Source organism: Phalangium opilio, unplaced genomic scaffold (genome assembly GCF_054372755.1).
Source record: "Phalangium opilio isolate 3A_F unplaced genomic scaffold, DU_Popi_V2 ptg000031l_1, whole genome shotgun sequence".
Lineage (NCBI taxonomy): Eukaryota > Metazoa > Arthropoda > Arachnida > Opiliones > Phalangiidae > Phalangium > Phalangium opilio.
This window is the reverse complement of record NW_028324158.1, coordinates 3252063-3270688: the sequence shown is the minus strand read 5'-3', so window position 1 is coordinate 3270688 and position 18626 is coordinate 3252063. Positions and strand designations below refer to the sequence as shown.

The 18626-nt window shown below is 34.8% G+C and overlaps 1 protein-coding gene and 1 long non-coding RNA gene across 2 annotated transcripts in view; both read right to left on the bottom strand.

Annotated features, from left to right (window-relative positions):
• The window catches only part of LOC149689136 (extracellular matrix protein 3-like), an 85301-nt gene that overhangs the window by 10843 nt on the left and 55832 nt on the right, over nt 1-18626 (bottom strand). Inside the window, exons 4-8 of the mRNA XM_089869584.1 lie at nt 6346-6435; nt 1382-1528; nt 1058-1288; nt 866-991; nt 39-284 (exon numbers count right to left, since the gene is read on the bottom strand). Of these exons, the coding sequence (XP_089725710.1) occupies nt 39-284; nt 866-991; nt 1058-1288; nt 1382-1528; nt 6346-6435 (840 nt within the window). The remainder of the gene's footprint in view (nt 1-38; nt 285-865; nt 992-1057; nt 1289-1381; nt 1529-6345; nt 6436-18626) is intronic.
• Nucleotides 15359-17083, bottom strand: LOC149689137 (uncharacterized). Its single transcript, XR_016383864.1, has 3 exons — nt 16963-17083; nt 16613-16894; nt 15359-15808 (listed from the first exon to the last, which is right to left on the bottom strand). It is a non-coding gene; the product is annotated as an uncharacterized LOC149689137 (long non-coding RNA).

Below are 18626 nucleotides of genomic sequence, written 5' to 3'. Positions count from 1 at the left end.
AAATACAAAGTCTTATCAATACCGGTCAGAACACTTACCATCTTTGAGGTCCGATAATATGGTCACCGTGGTCAGGTTCTTTGAAATTCGTCCTCCAAGTGGCAAAGTCAACCTCATTTGAAATACTTCATCCGGTTCGTAAAGGGCGTCGTCTATGATAACTACTCTGCAATGTCCTGTTTTCTGCTTGCGAGCAAAACGTACCATGCTGGTGTAACTTTCCGGTCTACTTATGTAATCGGAATATGATTGGACTGTAGTTGGATTAGTTCCAGTAGCGGTTTCTGTAAAATTTTACGTAATGCGTTGCTCAATGAAATGGTGCTTTTAAATTAGAGATAAATGATACCACTGTTTAGAAGAATTGAATAAGATTTAAAATAAACTTCATAGAAAGACATTTGAAATTCATAAGTATGCGCTACAGCCTAGAACTGTATTGAACGCTGTGAACGCTGATATAATCAAATATAGTTCGACGAAGGGTTGACTAATCTGATTTAAACATAAATTATCTATGTATCTAGAATTGAAACTTTTCTTCCAATTGTGATGCTACAAACTTCATAAAAGTCAAATTCTAACTCGTTTTGATTAAATTTTATGATTAATCAGTATAGTATCAAATGAACCAGTTTTGATCAAATTATTTTCGCCAAAAGACAAAAAGACTAATGATCTGGAGTTTTGAAGAAATGTTTATTAAAACCACTATAAATCATAGTTATCATCGGTCGAAGTTGTTGAAGTAGAATGGACATTTCAAGTATCGTGAATCACTTGTTTTCATGTAACGCGCTTAGTTGGTACTAAAGAACCAAGACCAGTGTTGCGTTAAAATGCGTATAAATTTTATGATACTTACTGGAGTCAGTAGAGCAAACTACAGCCATTTCTTGGTTAATGTCACCGTTTCTATGTATGGTAACTAACAGTTCTCCCACGTCCTCTGAAACCACATATTCTGACTTTTCGAAGTAAACACTTGATTCTATAATATTATTCGTTAATAGCATTATGGCGATTAATACTCCTGGCTATTTGGTTAATATATTACCATCTTCTTCGTCTCTAATAGTGACGAATATTTTCTTTGGTTCTTCAATGGCTGCCATGACAGGATCTGTTAATTGTACTTCGAACGTTTCTCCATTTTCGAACACTGAGTCATCCAGTATCCGTAGAGTCCATTTGGATTCAGTCTGTCCCGGGCTAAACTGAACTTGTTTTGCATAAGTTGACTCGTAATCTTCGTCTTTCTTGGCCGTGAGATCGTTAACAACTACACCTGCGAGTTTATAAAAAAGTGGGAAATTTTGGCAAAATTTGGCCATATTGCAAAGTGAAAACCAGGGAGACACATATTATGAACAATGATTACCAACGAAAGCAGTTTCTCCCAAGTAACCTCTCCTTGATAGCGTAACCACGAAGTACTTGTCCGTCTCGTTTATAACGTAAGTCTCTTTTTCAAATGATATCCATGCCCAATTGAATTGAAATACTTGATCACTTAGCTTATTTTTGCCTAAAATTGGTACATCAGTAGATGTATTATATAACAATTTAATAATAGATAGTTTAACTTTCAGAACCATTCTTATTGTAAAATGTTCTTCCTTTTCTTTGATTCCATGAAAGGTATTATAACTAAAACTGGAAGTATAGTTCTCGTTTTGGTTTGAATATATTTAGGCCAAACTAGTTCAGACACCAAGCTACTGTCCCTATATGTTTGTTAGCGAAAACAGTTGGTCATTTCTAATTTGCTTTTTGAGTTCGTCCTCGGCATAATTTTTTGTGACATTTCCAATTACGACAATGTTTTTTCATAAAGGATCAAAAATATTTACGGATGACTAGTGATATTGCCAGGTGTTTTTAAGGATGTGGAACCCCGGGAGAGTTTCCTGGCTATTTTGACACTAAACACTAAATAGTATACATTAGAGGCAGTATGAAGTCTTATCTAAGAGAGCTACCGCTCTCCTAGAATTTGAACTGAACCTTGTCACGTATATGTATAACGTTCTTTTTGAAAAATTAATTTTGTTTACAAATTTCAAATTCAATTAAGCGATAGTTTTTAGCTAAAATGTTACGGATGTGGAATAGAACGATCTTTACAGGCCTAATATAAAGGGGTTCACGAACCCAACTTTGAGGAACTCAACCAAATCACTTAACCATCACGGGCGTGCGCACAACAACTCGCCAAAGTTTCAACGCAGTCGGATGGGTGGTATACGAACAAGGAAATATTTCTATATCTATTCATGGATTAAGAATTTTGCCCATTATTTCCCATTTTGTGTGTGAAATATCTTTAACAACAATTGTTTGCTCTGGAGTCCAATACAAATTTTATATCATAATGATGAATAATTTTATCCATGTTGTATCGATCGCCTTTAATGCGTAAGAATGTTCGATGTCGGCTTAAAGGACTGATAGATCGCTTAATTCGGTCACGATATGATCTATTGACAACACTTCTCCAAAATAATAAAAATATACAAGTTTGTTAAACATGATGAACGAAGTATAATTTGATAGTTCAGTTTTTATTAATTTTGGGGGCGAGTTTAAATTGTTAGGTATATTGTTAAGTCACGATTTCGTATAATAGATTAAGTAGTTTAACTAGTCTGCCCAACCTCTCTGTATCACGAGTTTCTACTTGATAGTATTTCCGCGCCGAAGCGGAACCAAGAACTTTCCTTCTCGTAATCTCTGCTAAGGTTAGAACCACCCAAGTAGTTTAAGGAGATGAATGATATCTTGATAAAAACGAATCGATTTTTGATCCGCTTGTCATAATATAAATTGAAAAAAAGTCTTAACGTTGTCTAGCAAGTTCGCTAATTTGGCAATGAACTGAAATATTTATGTGGCACGCATTTAGTCCTTAATGGATGTGTTAAAGGGCTAGCCTCGCGCAAAATTTGGTTCCCGTTAACAACTTGCAAAACTATAGGGAAATACACGGGGTAAAACTTTGCCTTCCGTTCTCTCTTTCCGGCGCTTGCGCTCTAAGCGTTTCGCGTCCAGAGAGTGCGCAGAGTCGACTATGGGTCCCGATACTGATAATTGCTTACCCGCTTTTTTACATCGAAGAAGCTCATAGAATAGATGAACACAGGCTCGACTGACTTGGGCCTAGCAACACTATACATGCAATTCGTTCCTATTTCACAAAATTGAATTGATTCCTGTTTCTCTGACTTTCTCCTTATGTCGATTCTTCAAATCATATTCAAAGACTCAGTTCATGCGCAGATAATCAACTCATATTTATTTCTTTTATGATTTAACATTACGCATTGATTCATTTCTGCTTTTCTATTTTATTTGTACTTCGAAAGTAATTACAGTTAATCATTTTTGTCATACTTGCCCAAAGTAATATTGTGTTTTTGCATAATATTCTGATTTTAGTACTTTTAGACTAAATTAGGTTTACCGCATTAAAGGAAGCAATCGAGTAAATCACCGTTGAAAAGGTACTTTCTAGTATATCCAAGAAAGTAGTTCTTTTTGGATTTAGGCTATGTGAATTAGGAGTTATGTAAGGCTTATCTCGTCGAATATAGCGTTCATACTTGTTGATTGGGGAGGTTAGCTTGAGTTAGGTGTAGCTCTTCTAATTTTTATCAGAGTATTTTTATTCGATTTGAGAAAACACCTTCGAAATTTAATTAGGATTTGCTAAGTTACCCGACGTTATGTACTGGAAACCTGTACTAGAAGAGTTTCTTGGTTTACGTAGGCATTAAACACTGAATAGCCTATGCGTCCACGCGTATGAAATAATCTGCATGATGTAGTTGCTTTAAGAAACGAAGGTTTTTTCACAAAGTTGAATTTCAATAAATTGATCTTTAATTAAGGGTTATTAATAAAGTTAAAATGTTATTGATCTAGAATAGGAGGTTCTTTACTGACTTAATGGTTAGGGTTCTCGGATCCAAACTCGAGAAGCTCAACCAAACCTTCAACTAGTGCTACCGATGGACAAGTTTGCGTAACAAATTGAGAATGTGCACAAATAACAAACAAACAAATTTCTCAACTATATTTAAGATTAGTCATTAAGAATAATAAACCTATTCAAGAATGCAAGCAAGCCAAATTATGCAGGATCTTTCCAATAAAATTGGCACTACATTGAGAAATGATGGCATTTCGAAGTTGTCAGTCTGCTTTCGGGAAAATGGACAAATTAGCCATATCCTTGGAGGTTCTTTGCTTGCCAATAATTTCCCTTAAAAAGTCGGTACCAATAAGGTGAAATAGCTGATCGAATTCGTGATAATCTTCCTTTAAGAGCCCTTGGACGCTTTGAAAAGTACCCCTTTATAATAGACTTATACGGTACTTATATTTTTCGACTAAGGTGGTTTGGTCATCGATCATAATGCTCGATGCTTGGTTACGCGTCGCCTCTAAACTTCTTAAACCTACAATGTTATGAATGGAAAGAAAATTGACTTTGATAGTCCTCTTTTCAACTCTGTGAATGCGCGGTTGACGTTCCTGTGGTTTGTGGGATTTTTTTATGAACATTACTAGACTCATTGGCGACTAGAACGGCACCCAACAATATGGGGCTATATTTTATATGTTATAAATCTCTTGTACCAGATCAGATTACATTAAGCATGTATAAAATGAATACGCTGAATAGATTCCATTAAGCTTGGTCGGCAGGATTTCTTTTTAAAGGGATAATGCAATGTCTGATCTTGCGCTGGATTGGTGTGTTCATGTATAAATGTGTTCTATTGAATCTTAGGGAAGGAAAGTTTAATTCAAACTATTCTTCTTCAAGCTTGAATCAGGATAAAAATATCTAAACAGGGAATCATACCAATATCACAATTCTTGGGCCAAGAGTTAACTAGGACAATTGTTTTCTTATCTGCATAGCTTAGGGGGCCAACTATCGTTCGAAAATCATCGTATCAGGTCACGCTTAAATGACACTGCAGGTGGAGTTTCAAACTAATTGCCCATTAATTTGAAATAAAAGTTATAAATATTTGGCAAAGTGTTTTCTTTGTTTTCTTTATGCACAATTCCAATTCTTTACCGAACTTGACTAATTTAAGTTACACAAGAGGAAGGGTTTTGAAGTGGTATAGTTCAGACACTCTAGCCATTAAGTCTGTAAAGAACGTCGACATGTAACATTTTAACTTTATGTATCACCCTTAATTAACAAACGTTTTATTGAAAAGTTGCAAAAAACACGTGTTTCTTAAAAACAACATGAACTTTCACAAGCCGATATATCATACAGATGGGCGCAAAGCCTATTTAGTGGTTAGTGTATATATATAGGAAACTCTTTCAGGTTTCCAGACCCTAAAAACTCACGTGAGTTGTATCTTAGTTAGCATAGTTTATAGGTTGTTTCTCATAAGTCGGGCACAAATTAAGGGGACGTTTCTTGGGCGATTTCGAGTCGAAAATGTGCTTTGCCATTTTGCTGTCCGGGCCACTGTATTTTACGGATGACTCGTTACATGTAATAAAGAAACTGACAGACAATGCAAATTTTGAGATTACAAAGCGTAACAGTGACTCGGACGGCAAAATGTCATAGAAAATTTTCGTCTCAAAATCGCCCAAAGTACCACCCCCTCCCTTAAGTTGTATTTATGCCATACTTATCAGAAACACCCTGTATATACTGTCTCATTTAAGGAATATGGGTTTTGATTTAAGCATCACCAAGGAAACCTCAAAAAGTGAGAGTAAGTAATATTGAAAAATATCAACAATTTCTGAAACATCATGTATGAACAAACCGCGAACAATAAAGTAAAAACCGGGGATATTGTTTGATGTATAAAATAGTTTATGAACATTTTTAACTGAAGCTATAAGAAATGCATGGCTTTTCGCGCTTACGGTTCGAAATACACTTATGAACTTTTTCAAGAAGCGATATCTAGTTTACTAGGGAGACGGTATAAGATGCCTATGTATTCGCGCGCCATAGTCCTAGTCCCCCTTTCAAAATACAAGGGGGGACGTAAAAGGAGGCAGGGCTATTTCGCCTCTCCTTAGTCGGTAAATACGTAATTTTTGTCATTCGCGTCGCGCTGGAAATGGTTTGTATGGAAATATTTTCCTTTTATGGTAAAGATGAATGCAAATGTTATAATAAAAAAAGAAAAGCAATTGTAAATATACATCGTCTCCCATTATAACAGGTCCATCTATTTCTGATTGAATCTTATCTGTGTTGTGGCACAAACCACGTTATGCGCTTTTTTGAATTTGTAACGCACGGATAGTTGCTCCAAAAATTAATATAAGTCCAAATTGCTCTCTTACCGGGATCCAATACGGTAAAATGAAACGCATCCCACGTTGAATTCGTGCTTGGATTCAGAATGTAGTACACGTTAAATTCGTCTATATCACCTGCAAATAAAAACGATTTATTTTAAAAAACTTAATCCGAAAGACCATCAAATTAAAATTATTTTTTAAAATCCCAATCTGTTGACAGTTATGGTGGTATCTTAAAAACATTATTGCAAAATGATTCTATAAATATACAGGGTGTTTAAAGAGAGTGTTTTGTAGATTCAATCATCTATGGGCGATTTTGAGTCGAAAATGTCAGAAGCTCATAAGAGGTGTTCCATAAGTTTGTCACTGGTTACTGAGAGCTTGTCATGAAATGACGTAGGTGAAACGTCATAGATTCTTGTAAAGCAACGCCTGGTGAAGCGCTGTCAAAGGCTTAAAGGGACAGCAAAGAAGGCATCGGCGGGTGGGTAAAATTATTTGAAATACGTCACAGACATCACGTGATTCCAAGATACAAAGGCTCCTCATGGAGTGGAACTGGACATTATTATCTAGTCCTTGTTTTTCGCGAGATTGCAGCGCCAATTCCATGAAGTGGTAGTTTTCGAAATAAATTGAACTAAGCGTCTTTGAATCACGCCTCTCCTTGGTCACGTGCCTCTGACGTTTTTCAAATAATTTTTACCCACCCGCCGATGCATTTTTTACAGTCCCTTTAATACAGGCTAAATAGGAAGGACTTCAAAAGCGAGTGTAGTCAATTTTGGCGTCGTTCTCGATCTTTCTCTCAGCAAGTCTCTAGTATTACGAAGCCTAGGAAGTGCCATCTTATATACTGTTATAATTAGGGCTTTACGGATGACCATTTAAATTTAAGAAAAAAACTGAAAGACCAGGCTAATTTAATTAACAGGTCACCCTAAACGTTGGCCAGTACGACAAACGGTCATCGAACATTTTGGAGTCAAAATCGCCCAAAGAACCCATTGTACTTCGATCCTACCACCCATTCTGAAACTCCCTGTACAATATGCGGCTTCTTTTAAGGTTAAATAAACCGTAAATACAATTTTCCAACTCCCTCTTGTAATTTTTTGGATTTCTTTTTGGTTATTCGTGCGTGTCATGATGAATTTTGGTTGGCAATCGTCTGCGTGGCAAATCAAAATCACTTTTCGTAAGGGGCGAATTTCAAATTTTTCTTAGACTTAACCACAAAAAGAATTTAAGTTATCGGGCGACGCGTTTCTTTCTATACCTTTGGGGGTAATATCGGGGCCCAATAATCGTCGCTCGATAATCATTATCGATTCACGGCACCTCCAAGCTTTGAGGGAAAGATTGAGGTACTGTATAGGAAAGTGTAGAAAAATTTATTCTATTGATTTTTCCAGTCGAATCGTTCCTGAGTAATTGCCGCTATTCAAAGGGGTCCCATTTTTATGGAATTCATACACGTTTTTGATTAGACCTATCAGTACTTTTTCTCAATTTTGGAGCTGCAACGTTGGTATTTTAGCTATTCATTGATCGAAAGAGATTCAAGAGTGTCAATGGGGTTTGAAATTATAATCTCTGTGGAAGGTGACTACTGATTTTTTTTAAATTCCTTTAAAAAAAATGTGTAAAATTTGTCTTTGGAATATAGGAATGTATAGTAAAGAAATTAGTGTAAAATTAAGGAAAATATGATAAGAAATTTTTGTAAACTTTAAGAAATATGATTAGAAAATAGATTAAAATTTAGGAAAATATGGCTAAAAGTCGGACTAAAATTTAGGAAAATATGGTTAGAAATTAGTGTAAATTTTACGAAAATATAGTATGATATTAGTGTAAAATTTTGGAAAATATGGTGCTTTTTCACTTTGAACTACTTTTAAATTATCAGCCCAGGCACACTTCCACCTTTAAACGTACACTTCTACTAAATAAAGGCTTATTAACGTTCTTAGAGTGGAGGCTATTGAAATTGTCTTAACAAGATGGGCAAGCTGATATATCTTACTCCACATGTGTACCAATTTCCTTGTTGTCGGGGCCAATGTTTCGGGGCTCGTAGTCTCGTACTGTACCGCCGAAACTAAATGTTTTAGACCCCATGTTCTTTGACCTTTCTTTACTCAGTCTGACCCAAGAACACACCCTTTAATTTATTACGTACTTATCAGAAACACCCTGTAAAACGTCTTTCAATCCATTTATCGGATGGTCCGTCTTCAAGCAGACGACACTGAGTCCCACCCAATCGAAAATGGTCTATTATAACATAGCAGGATTGAAAAATCTCCATAACTTAAAATTTTTCCACTCAGTGGGTTCTCTATCTAAGGTTTAACGATTAAGGAATTGGTACATTTCTTAAAATAGAATGTTATGGTTTGCATGTCGAGTTTAGTGGTAAGTAATTTATAATCTCTCAAAATAAGAGTATAATTAGTTTGGTCTGTTTCGTCTCCAGATGCGATTTCAACGCTCACTTCAAGATGATTTATGATGAAATAAATCCCAGTTTAAACATTTAAGAAATACTCTTGACATCGGCTTAAAAATTAATTTAATCTCCCATAAAATGTAAGATAAGATCTATAGGTGTGACTACCCTATTTCTATAAAATGACCTAACTTCCTTAAGTTTCTTCCAGACGCGTTTACGGAACCAAGTTTAAAGAAGCTCTTATAAAGTGAAGACACCGTAAATTATTTAATTCAACCGTGAATATAGAAAAATCCCTAAAAAAAACTTGTGGCTAACCCAGCAACGACAGAGCCCTACTGGCCATGTTTTAATTTCGATGCATTTTCAGTGCATTTGGTCATTCCACGCTTAGAGTCACGTGACATTACCCAATCACTACTCCAGGAAATAGTAACACCACTACTTCAAATTATAGTTCTAGACACGCCCCGCATAACGCATTGTACATCACCAGGAACACATAAGATCTAGAACTAGGAATCTTTTAGCGGGCATAGGTCCCATTCTAATATCTGGTTGAAGGTAAGGGGAGGACGTTTTAAATCACCCCGAACCTCATTGTCTATGACATATGTAGGACAACCGTCAACCCTAGTTTACATTCGAGTTTAACGCTAACAGGGAGACTTCATTAATATCACGTGGTTTCTAAGTTGATGGGTGACGATTTTCTAACGTCATCCCTTTAATTCAAGCAGAAAATTGTAGAAAATATCCCTTTAAGATTCCAAGTAGACGAAATCTATGTCTTCCTGAAATCACTTTTAGGTATTTTTGAAACATGATTTTCTAACTTGGTTACCATCTGTCAGGATACGCTGTTACTTTAAAACTAGAAACTTATAGTAAGCAATAAGTTGTAGTTTATATTCATGGAAGAAAATTGTAAATTCCTCGTGACACGAACGGGAGGTTCAAGATGTTTCTAGTGATAGTATAAAGAATGGAGTAGCTTTCTGGTGACCTTTGGGCGCTTTAGGGTCAACTAAAGGTCATAAAATATCGAGGCTAGATTGAAACTTGACAGACAGTGAAGGGGGATGGGGGATGGGTACTTATCTAACCATTCTTTCACAGAAAAAAATACCCGGTAGAACTTAGAGACTCCGGGTTTTTAGTAGTAAAAAAATTTGAATGCCAACAATTCGTGACGTGAGCCCAGCAGTGACTTATGAGGAATATGCTGGGATGTGAAATTAAGCCATATAGAGGGGACTTTCAAAAGATAAATCTTGGATCTATATGACGTATAGCTGGAATCTGGCAGATTTAGAAATCAGTTGACAAAGAAAACCCATCTGAACAATAACGGTTTTATGAAATATATAATAAATAAGATTTAGAAAAAAAAAAGTGGATAATGTTTTTATCTAACCAGATTAGGGATATATATCAAGTGGAAAATAGGTTTATCTCGAATTATTAAAATAAACTAAATTTCTCAATCAAGAATGACTTTAAAGGGAGAATAAACGTTCAAAGCACAATATTTTCTATCATTTTTGACTGATATACAGGGTGTTTCTAATAAGTCTGCCATAAATTGAAACTCGAAAACAGTGGCCCAGATGGCAAAATTTCATAGAACATTTTCGACTCAAGATTGTTGTTGTTTTGATGAGCGATTAAAATTGCTCTTGTGTAAAATGCAGAGATTTATTCATTTGACGGACATGGTTGTAAGAACTTCTTTCACCGAGAATGTCTAGGTTCAGGCAAGTGAGTTAATAAAGTATTTTTGGAAGCGTAATCATATACGATTGTCTCATACATGTGCTTTATTCTCACACTGTTGTCAATCATCTTTGTTCTTATATTCATCATATCTTATTCCCACTCCATACTTAATTCTAAATTTTGTGACTTATAGCCCCTAGTTTGAATTTGAAACTTAGCTATATTTAAATATATTTTCGTGAGCTTTTACTACTTTGATAGTGATTTTTCAATTTAAATTCCAGAAAAGCTCTCAATAAAGGCTATGCTTACATTCTAAGGTATTACCAAAAAATTCTTTCAGCTTTCCCGGACACACGAGAAAAGGGTGAAACTGATAATGTAATAGACAAATTAACTTGGAAACTGAAATACTTAAGAGAACTTTACAGGGGCACCTAGGAAGGTTTAGAGACCAAGCAGCACCGTTAGATGCAGAACGAGTTCACGGCAAGCGAGAGACTACCGGCGGTTTTTTTCGTGAAGAAAATTACCTTCACATGGCGAAGTGTATTGTAATTTCCGAATTTATCTATTGTAACCGAAAGACCGATGCTCTACATTTAAATGAGCTTGAAAGACAAAAGGAAAAGCTGCTGATTGGTTAAGGGGTCATGTGGAGTAAAATTTGGTTTTTCGCGTTGAAGTTTATACATAGAAAATGGAACTTTAAAAATTAAAGGTTTACTAGTTATTTGCACTTATTCTTTTCTATCTAAATGGATAAAAATGGTTGTTTAGCCATATTGAAAGAAAGGTTAAAACCATTGGTTTGTAGTTTTATTCTTATTTCAGAATGCAGTCTCAGATTTTCAGCAAACCGTTCGTTGTGTTGTAAACAGAATTGTCGAAATTTTATAATTTAATAAAACACGAAATATTATTTTGTAAAACGCAGACGCGGAAATTGACCGTAATAAAAATGGTATAGAAAGGGAAGGGTGCCCCATTTTATATAAAAACCAGTTGAATTTCACAGATATTTAAGGCTCGAATCTGCGGGATATTGAAATAATTTTGGGTGATAGTAGAATACCATCTATTTCACGAAAGTTGAAATAACCCCGACGTCTGGTTAAAATCAAAGCCCCTTGAAATAGAAACGCTAGTTAAGGGTCAATGGCGCCAAGCCCTTAGCAATACCTCTCCGTTATCTATTGCGTTATCTCAAAGCGATCCACGACTAGTGTACCCGGCAATTTTATCCCTATCAATAAGAAATTCATTTTCATCTATACATTACGTGATGTGGGATTGGTTACCTTACCACCGGCGTTCCGATTCGAGGATGTTTTGTGACAGCTTAAGAGTGTATTGATACAACGTCTTAAATAACTTTTATCCTGCCTTAATCTGTAATACGGACTTATAGTGACCAAGAGTTAAAAGCCTTCGCTCAGTCCTCGTTTTGGGTCATTTAAGATCATTCTATAAATGAAACGATTTGATCTAAGAACCCTCAAAGAGCGATCTTTGAAAGAGAAAGACATCGATTACGGATGATTACACTCCTATTTTTACGACTGTTATAAAATGGTTACAAGAATATACCGTACTTTCCAACATCTAAAAGCTCAAATTATTGAAGTGTTAAAGTTAATAAAAAATTGAGTTTAGATAGACGAAATTCTAGGATAGTTAACCGGTTCAGATATTATATGGGATAAGGTCAAAACTAGTACCATTTACGAAACACTAAAAAGGTAATTTATAAGGGGGCTGTTCATAAATTAAGTAAGTAAGACAGGGTGGGAAGGGGAATTGAATAAATGTTACTAATTGTTACTGATAGACTAAATTTTTCATGAAAGGATTTTCCGTTGCCTTTCCCACGATCATAAAGGATTACCAGGATAGTTTCTAATTTTTTCTTATGCCTTAGAAGAAAATAGACGAGAAAGTGTATAGGGGGTTAGAAGTGTTTGTTGCGTAATTAAATTGTGGAGGGGGGGGTCTACGCGATTGTTACTTTTTGTTAAGAGGGGTGTCGAAAATAGACCGATTTTCCGTTACGCAATTTACGAACAGACCCTAATATCGGACGCGTAAAGTGCAATTGACAATAACCAAAGAGAATGTACCAATAACGAAATCAAATGAGAGTTATAGATAAATAAGTCGGTGGATTGATAAATCATTTTTCCGTTTTCATTTATTATTCTGATAGAATTCGTTGTCCAGCTGTCGAACGAAAAGTCACCAAATCGGCTGAGTTATCGGAAAATGCCACTTGTTTTCAAATATTTTGCATACGTATGCAAAATATAGGTAAACAACGATAACTATTAATAGAAAGAGGAGGAAGAATAATATACAAAACAAAGAGATGCATAAGGGCCTCTTGTGAAAATCGCAGTTGTGAATAATAATCATATGAATAACTGAAAATATTGGTAGAATTAATAATCCAATATAATTAAATTTATACTTTCACTATTTAACATTTAGCACAATGTTGTTTAATATTCGAAAATATTAAGAATGCTTTTATCATTTTATTGTGTAAGTTTAATTCAATTTTAAATTGAATTGCAAAAATCCAGTTGATTTGTCGAATCACTTGACAATGGTGAAGGTTTTTAGCAGGCCTGTGCGAGTACTCGAATGAAGGCGAGTACTCGATCGAGTCCCGAGTCGAGTACTCGACTCGAGACTCGAAAATCAAAATTTTACGACTTGAAAATTATTTCGAGTCCTTAAAAATCTTCACTATTGGACTCGAGGAGGACTCGAACCGAGACTTGACGCCTTATCAAGTCCAAAAATGTTTACTTTGTGACCCGGAATTTTAAGTGGAGCGCCGCATCTAGTGGGGTTTAACCGATTTAAAGTTTAGAATAGACAGGTGATTGGACAAAAATTTGACTTCAGCTAAAGGAGTTAAGCAAACCAGAATCAAAAGTTAAAATTATTGTTACTGCGCGTCATTTTCGTCGTGAGATTTATACTTTGTGAGTAAAATCAGGAATATTCCTGGTAAAATTTATCCTTATTGGAAATTAATTTATTTTAATTCTTGTAAAATTATGTAAAATTAAACTAAGTAAATTAAATTAAAGTTAGTATTAATAGAACTAATTTAATTGGACTCGAGTGGGACTTGATATAATTTATCAGGACTCGACACTGGACTTGAAACATAGTTCTTAAGCTGACTTAAGGACTCGAGGACTCGATACCAATTAAAAGACTCGACTCGAGATTCCATAAGAGCTTTTTTAAGGACTCGAGACTCGACTCGAACCCCAAAAAACTGGACTCGCACAGGCCTAGTTTTTAGGGTGATACCGGCGGTCTTTGCTTAACTCGGTTTACGTATTAGAGAAATTTAATAACCCCTTAAACGGCTCAGAGGTTGGTCCAGTTTTTTCTTTGTTGTGGTTAAACCCGGTAGCTCTAGGCTGGAGTGGAATTCACAAAGAGCGGCTCGAACTTAAACGGTAGCACTTTTAAAAACCACTCGGTAAAATTAATATCTTTAATCAGGATTTACAATTGAAAACGGGTATAAGAGGAATCAATTTTCTTTTAAACCCAAAAGATTTCAAGTATTTTCCCTTCGGACATAATCCATTTAGAAAGTTACCTCTTTTTACAAAGTTGTAATTAAAATTTATTACTTCGGTGTGCACTGGGGTTAAGAAAAATAATGTTTAGAATTGTGTAGGAAACATATAAAAGCTTTTAACTCCATGGTTTCCTAATCTATCTTTTCTTCCCTTCCGATTGAGCGACTCCCGAGAGATATTTATATTTAATTGGTTTGAAAAGACGAAATTTACTGCAACTAGTTTCTTTTCGACTCAAAAAGAGCACTAGATTAGATGGTGGAGTTACACTCACTAAACTGGTGCTTTAAATCGCCGAGAAAAACTCATTTTGTTCAATGCTAAAAGCGGAAATCTGCTCGATATACTTACGATGTTGAACGATAGATAGCGCTGGAGCAAGAAACGTGTACGTAGATTGATATGGTGAAATGTGTCTTATGGATATAAATAACTTATTTTATTTTCTACCTTTCGTTGAGTTTTCAAAGATGTTCAATTTCTCGCCATCTGGAGGACCAGTTTTCTTCAATTATTGCATGGGAGTTGGTATTTCAAAATTTATTAATTAACGCACGCGAAATAACGAAAATGGCACCCAGCCAGCCGTGACGTAAATTTAATACTTTTGCAAACCTAAAAGGTGCAAAAGCAAACCGTGATTCTATCTAATAAGAGATTTGTTGGATTCTAAGCGGTTTCGGATTATGTTAAATAAATTGTGAATTACAAAGAGCTTTCATATGTTCTGTTCGTAATTAAAGCAAAAAAGAGCTACTTGGAAAAATGTTGTGATGTCGCAGCCAGCCTTGCTTCTAGCGACCATATTGGAGGTTGTCATCTTTGGCTATGAAATTTAGAGTACGAATATTGTTGACACGTCCCGTAGCAGGGATGTTACAGTAATTGTTATAAAGCACGAATATATTCCATTTAAAATAGCTCAGTTCAATTAATAAGATTTAATTTGGATATATTAATCAGGTTTAGTCCAGATGGAATATCAAAAAATTGTCTTACATCTAAACAGCTGAAGAATTTAGGATTGGGTTCTCGAGAGGGATATTGGTTGTGTAATGTTTGAAGACGGTCTTTTTGAACTTAGAAAAGCGCTGTCATGAATACCATAGCCTTTTTATGTTGAAAGACATGATTCCACTTTAAAATTATTATGTTTGTCAGGCAAAGGGGATGAGTTTCTTTTGCAAAACAAACTTTCTCAGCCATGTCATCTACTATTACATATCTCTTTTTAAAGAGAACCTCCCGTCGCGAGGAATACTCGTAGTTTAAGTCTTAAGTTGTATTTCCTGAGACATAAAGAAGGCCGCTAAAAATCAATCAAAGGATTAAATTGTCAAGGATTGAAAAATAAATCCGCCAAAACCGATTGAGGGATTTAATCTTAACTCTTCTGGGGCTTTGTGTAAGAAAAGCGGACAACATATCTAGTTACCGTTTGCAACGAACCATTTAATGAAGAGAAAGGTCCATATAGCTTTTTGGAATAGAGGAAGGTTCGTGGATCTTTCGCTTTTATGTGCAATAAAGCTTTCTCTTCGAATAAACCTTAGATATCGATTGCGTTCCAGGTGTGTGCTTTTTTCGACGATTACACGAGTAGGTAGTTTGGAGGAAACAGCAATATTTAATACGTTCTCAGTTTGAAACCCTCCGTTGAGAATATTTTCATTCAAGCTTAAATCGTTGGTTCGTTGAAATTTTAACCAAAACATTCCTGAAATTTTAAGTCGTGAAGATTACAAGCACCTAATTTGAACTTCTAAATTGATGTCTACGTTTTTATTTCTTTCAATTGGAAAGCTATATTACAAATTATCTATTTAAGACAAACTATAGATAATTTGCGTTAGAATTGATTACTCGAACCAAGAAATCGGATTTAAAATTTTTGGTGTCCGAAAACGAAAAGCGAATTGTCGAAACTTATCACTGTGAAATCGTTCAGAGTTTTTCAAAATAAAATGGCTAAGGTTCTGAAAATGGAGAGAATACCCAAGGAAAGTTCATATGTTGAGAAATTAGTTCATATTTTTATTTGAGAAATAAATTGATAATCAAGGAAAAATATGTTATTTGAGATATAAATTTATAATCAAGGAAAAGGGTATTATTTGAGAAATCAGTTGATAATGATTGAAAAGTTAATATTAGAGAAACAACGGGATATTCAAGGAAAAGGTATTAATTCAGAATTAGATTTTTAATCACGAGATATTCAAGGAAAAAGGTATTAATTGAGAATTAGATTTTTAATCACGGGAAAAAATATTATTCGAGAAATAAATTGATAATCAAGGAAAAAAGTAATATTTTTTAGAAATAAGTTGATAATCAATTAAAAAGATATTATTTGAGAAATAAGTTGATAATCAATGAAAAGTTAATATCTGAGAAACAACAGGTTAATCAATGAAAAGATAATAATTGAGAAACATTTGATAACGAAGAAACTTTAAGGAATATTAAAATATAAATGAACTAGACTAATTTCAATAGACCGCAAAAACTAGAAAATTACCGAAATGCCCTAACACTTCTTTACTGTTGGAGTTCAATAACCATTTCTTCAGTCAATGTAATCATACTCGCACTCCCAACCAACTTCCAAACTACTGGTACTTCATTTCCTTCCCACCATGGGTCAGACTAATACTACATCCTAGATATGCATCATGTGACGTGGCTAAAAGATAGGTGCGTTTTTGGGTAGAATCCAACTGTATATCTGAAGTCTTCACTGACTAATTAGACCGAGGAAATTTAAGGAAAACTAGTTAGAAATTATTTGACCGCCATAAATCTGTAAATTAAATTCAGAAAGATAATTAGTCAGGTAATTTAATTTAGTATAAAATGTGCCATTATTACCAGGTAAAATTTGGTACAGAAAGTTTGGTTCGAAACGCGATAGTTTTGAAAATATGAGCGCAAAGGGAGCAAATGAAGATAAACAAAACGTCAGCGTAAATTAGAATTTCGAATATAATAAATAACGGATTTGGCTGTAATCTCATTTTAAGGCAATTGTATTGCTATTTGGAAAACGTAATTTTCCAACAGAAAGTTAGAGCGGAGCCTCCTATTAGAGCAATCAGTCAGTTTACCTGTTTTTTAGAAGCCTTCTAAGATCCCATTTGCAAAAGGGCAATTGTTCGTTCGGCAGCAAATTTTGATAAGAATCTACTGTTACAATAGACGTAGCTCTATTTTTTCGAAATCACCCTGTATAGGTTTTTTTTAATTTGATTTTCTGGGATTTTTATTATTTCTCTAAAAAGTAACAAAATACCCCAAAAAGCGGCCCAAGATCGACCCTACCCTCTTTGACCATAAAAAACGCGTTCTAAAAACTTCCCCTAAAACAAAGCTTAGAATTGATGGTTTTAGTATGAATGAACTTATGCAACGAGGAGGAGGCCTCTTTCGCTTCGACTTCAGCTCTCAAAACTAGAAGGAAATTGATAGGACCTTCTCTCTTTACGCCATCACGCAAAAATATATGTATAATCCTCCACTCTACAAAGTATTCCATTATTTGAGATTCTTAAAAGTTTTTTCTAGTAAAATAAATAAAGATCGAATACGTCTGTCGAGAATGTGGACGTGGAAACCAAGCAAAGCATTCGTGTACGCAAATTAAGAATTTGTAAACGTAGAAGTTCGTTAGTTAAAGTACAAAAATATGTCTCGTACAGTTTGAATAAGGAACGAGTCGGGTAAAATTACTGATTTTTGACAACCGCAAATTATTAATTAAATGACCATTTTGTCGGTATTTTATAGTAATTAATAGTATTTAAAGTAATTATAGTCCTGAAGATCAAAAATACTAATATCATTGAGAAAAATTATAGATAAATTACTGGCCAATTTATAAATTGGTAATTAATCTTGAGCGCATGGCCCGTGGGGTCGGACGTTTCGGAAAGAGTGTACGGGATTTCGAAATCCAATATGATTTCTTTGGATTTCGTCGGATTTTGTTTTACTTCAAAATTCGATAGAATCCAAAGGATTTTGGCGAATTTTGAGATTTTTCCCGTAATTTCGTCAGACTTTGTGATTTTTCCTGTGATGTCGTTGGATTCTGAGGTATTTCCCGTGATTTCCTCGGATTTTGAGATTTTACTCGTGATTTCGTCGGATTTTGAGATTTGAATCGTGATTTCGTCGGATTTTGTGATTTTTTTTCGTAAATTTTGTTATGGATTTCGCGATTTCTTAAGTTGGATTTCGCGGGTAGCGTACGGGATTTCGTGAATGATCGGCCCCTCGGCATTGCGGGTGGTGTAAAGATGCGAGGCGGTAAATGGTAATCAGTAAATTGCCGGTCATTTACCTAACACCGCTATTAATTGGCAGCTATATCATCTCGTAGTTTTATTATGCTAGATTACTCGTTAGTAGCGATAAATTACCAAAAATATTTGTCAATAATTTTAATTTTTTTTATCCTTAGATCATTTTTATATACTATAATTTACCGACAATAAGCTTATAATTGTTTTCCGTTATTTCTAGTGAACATACAT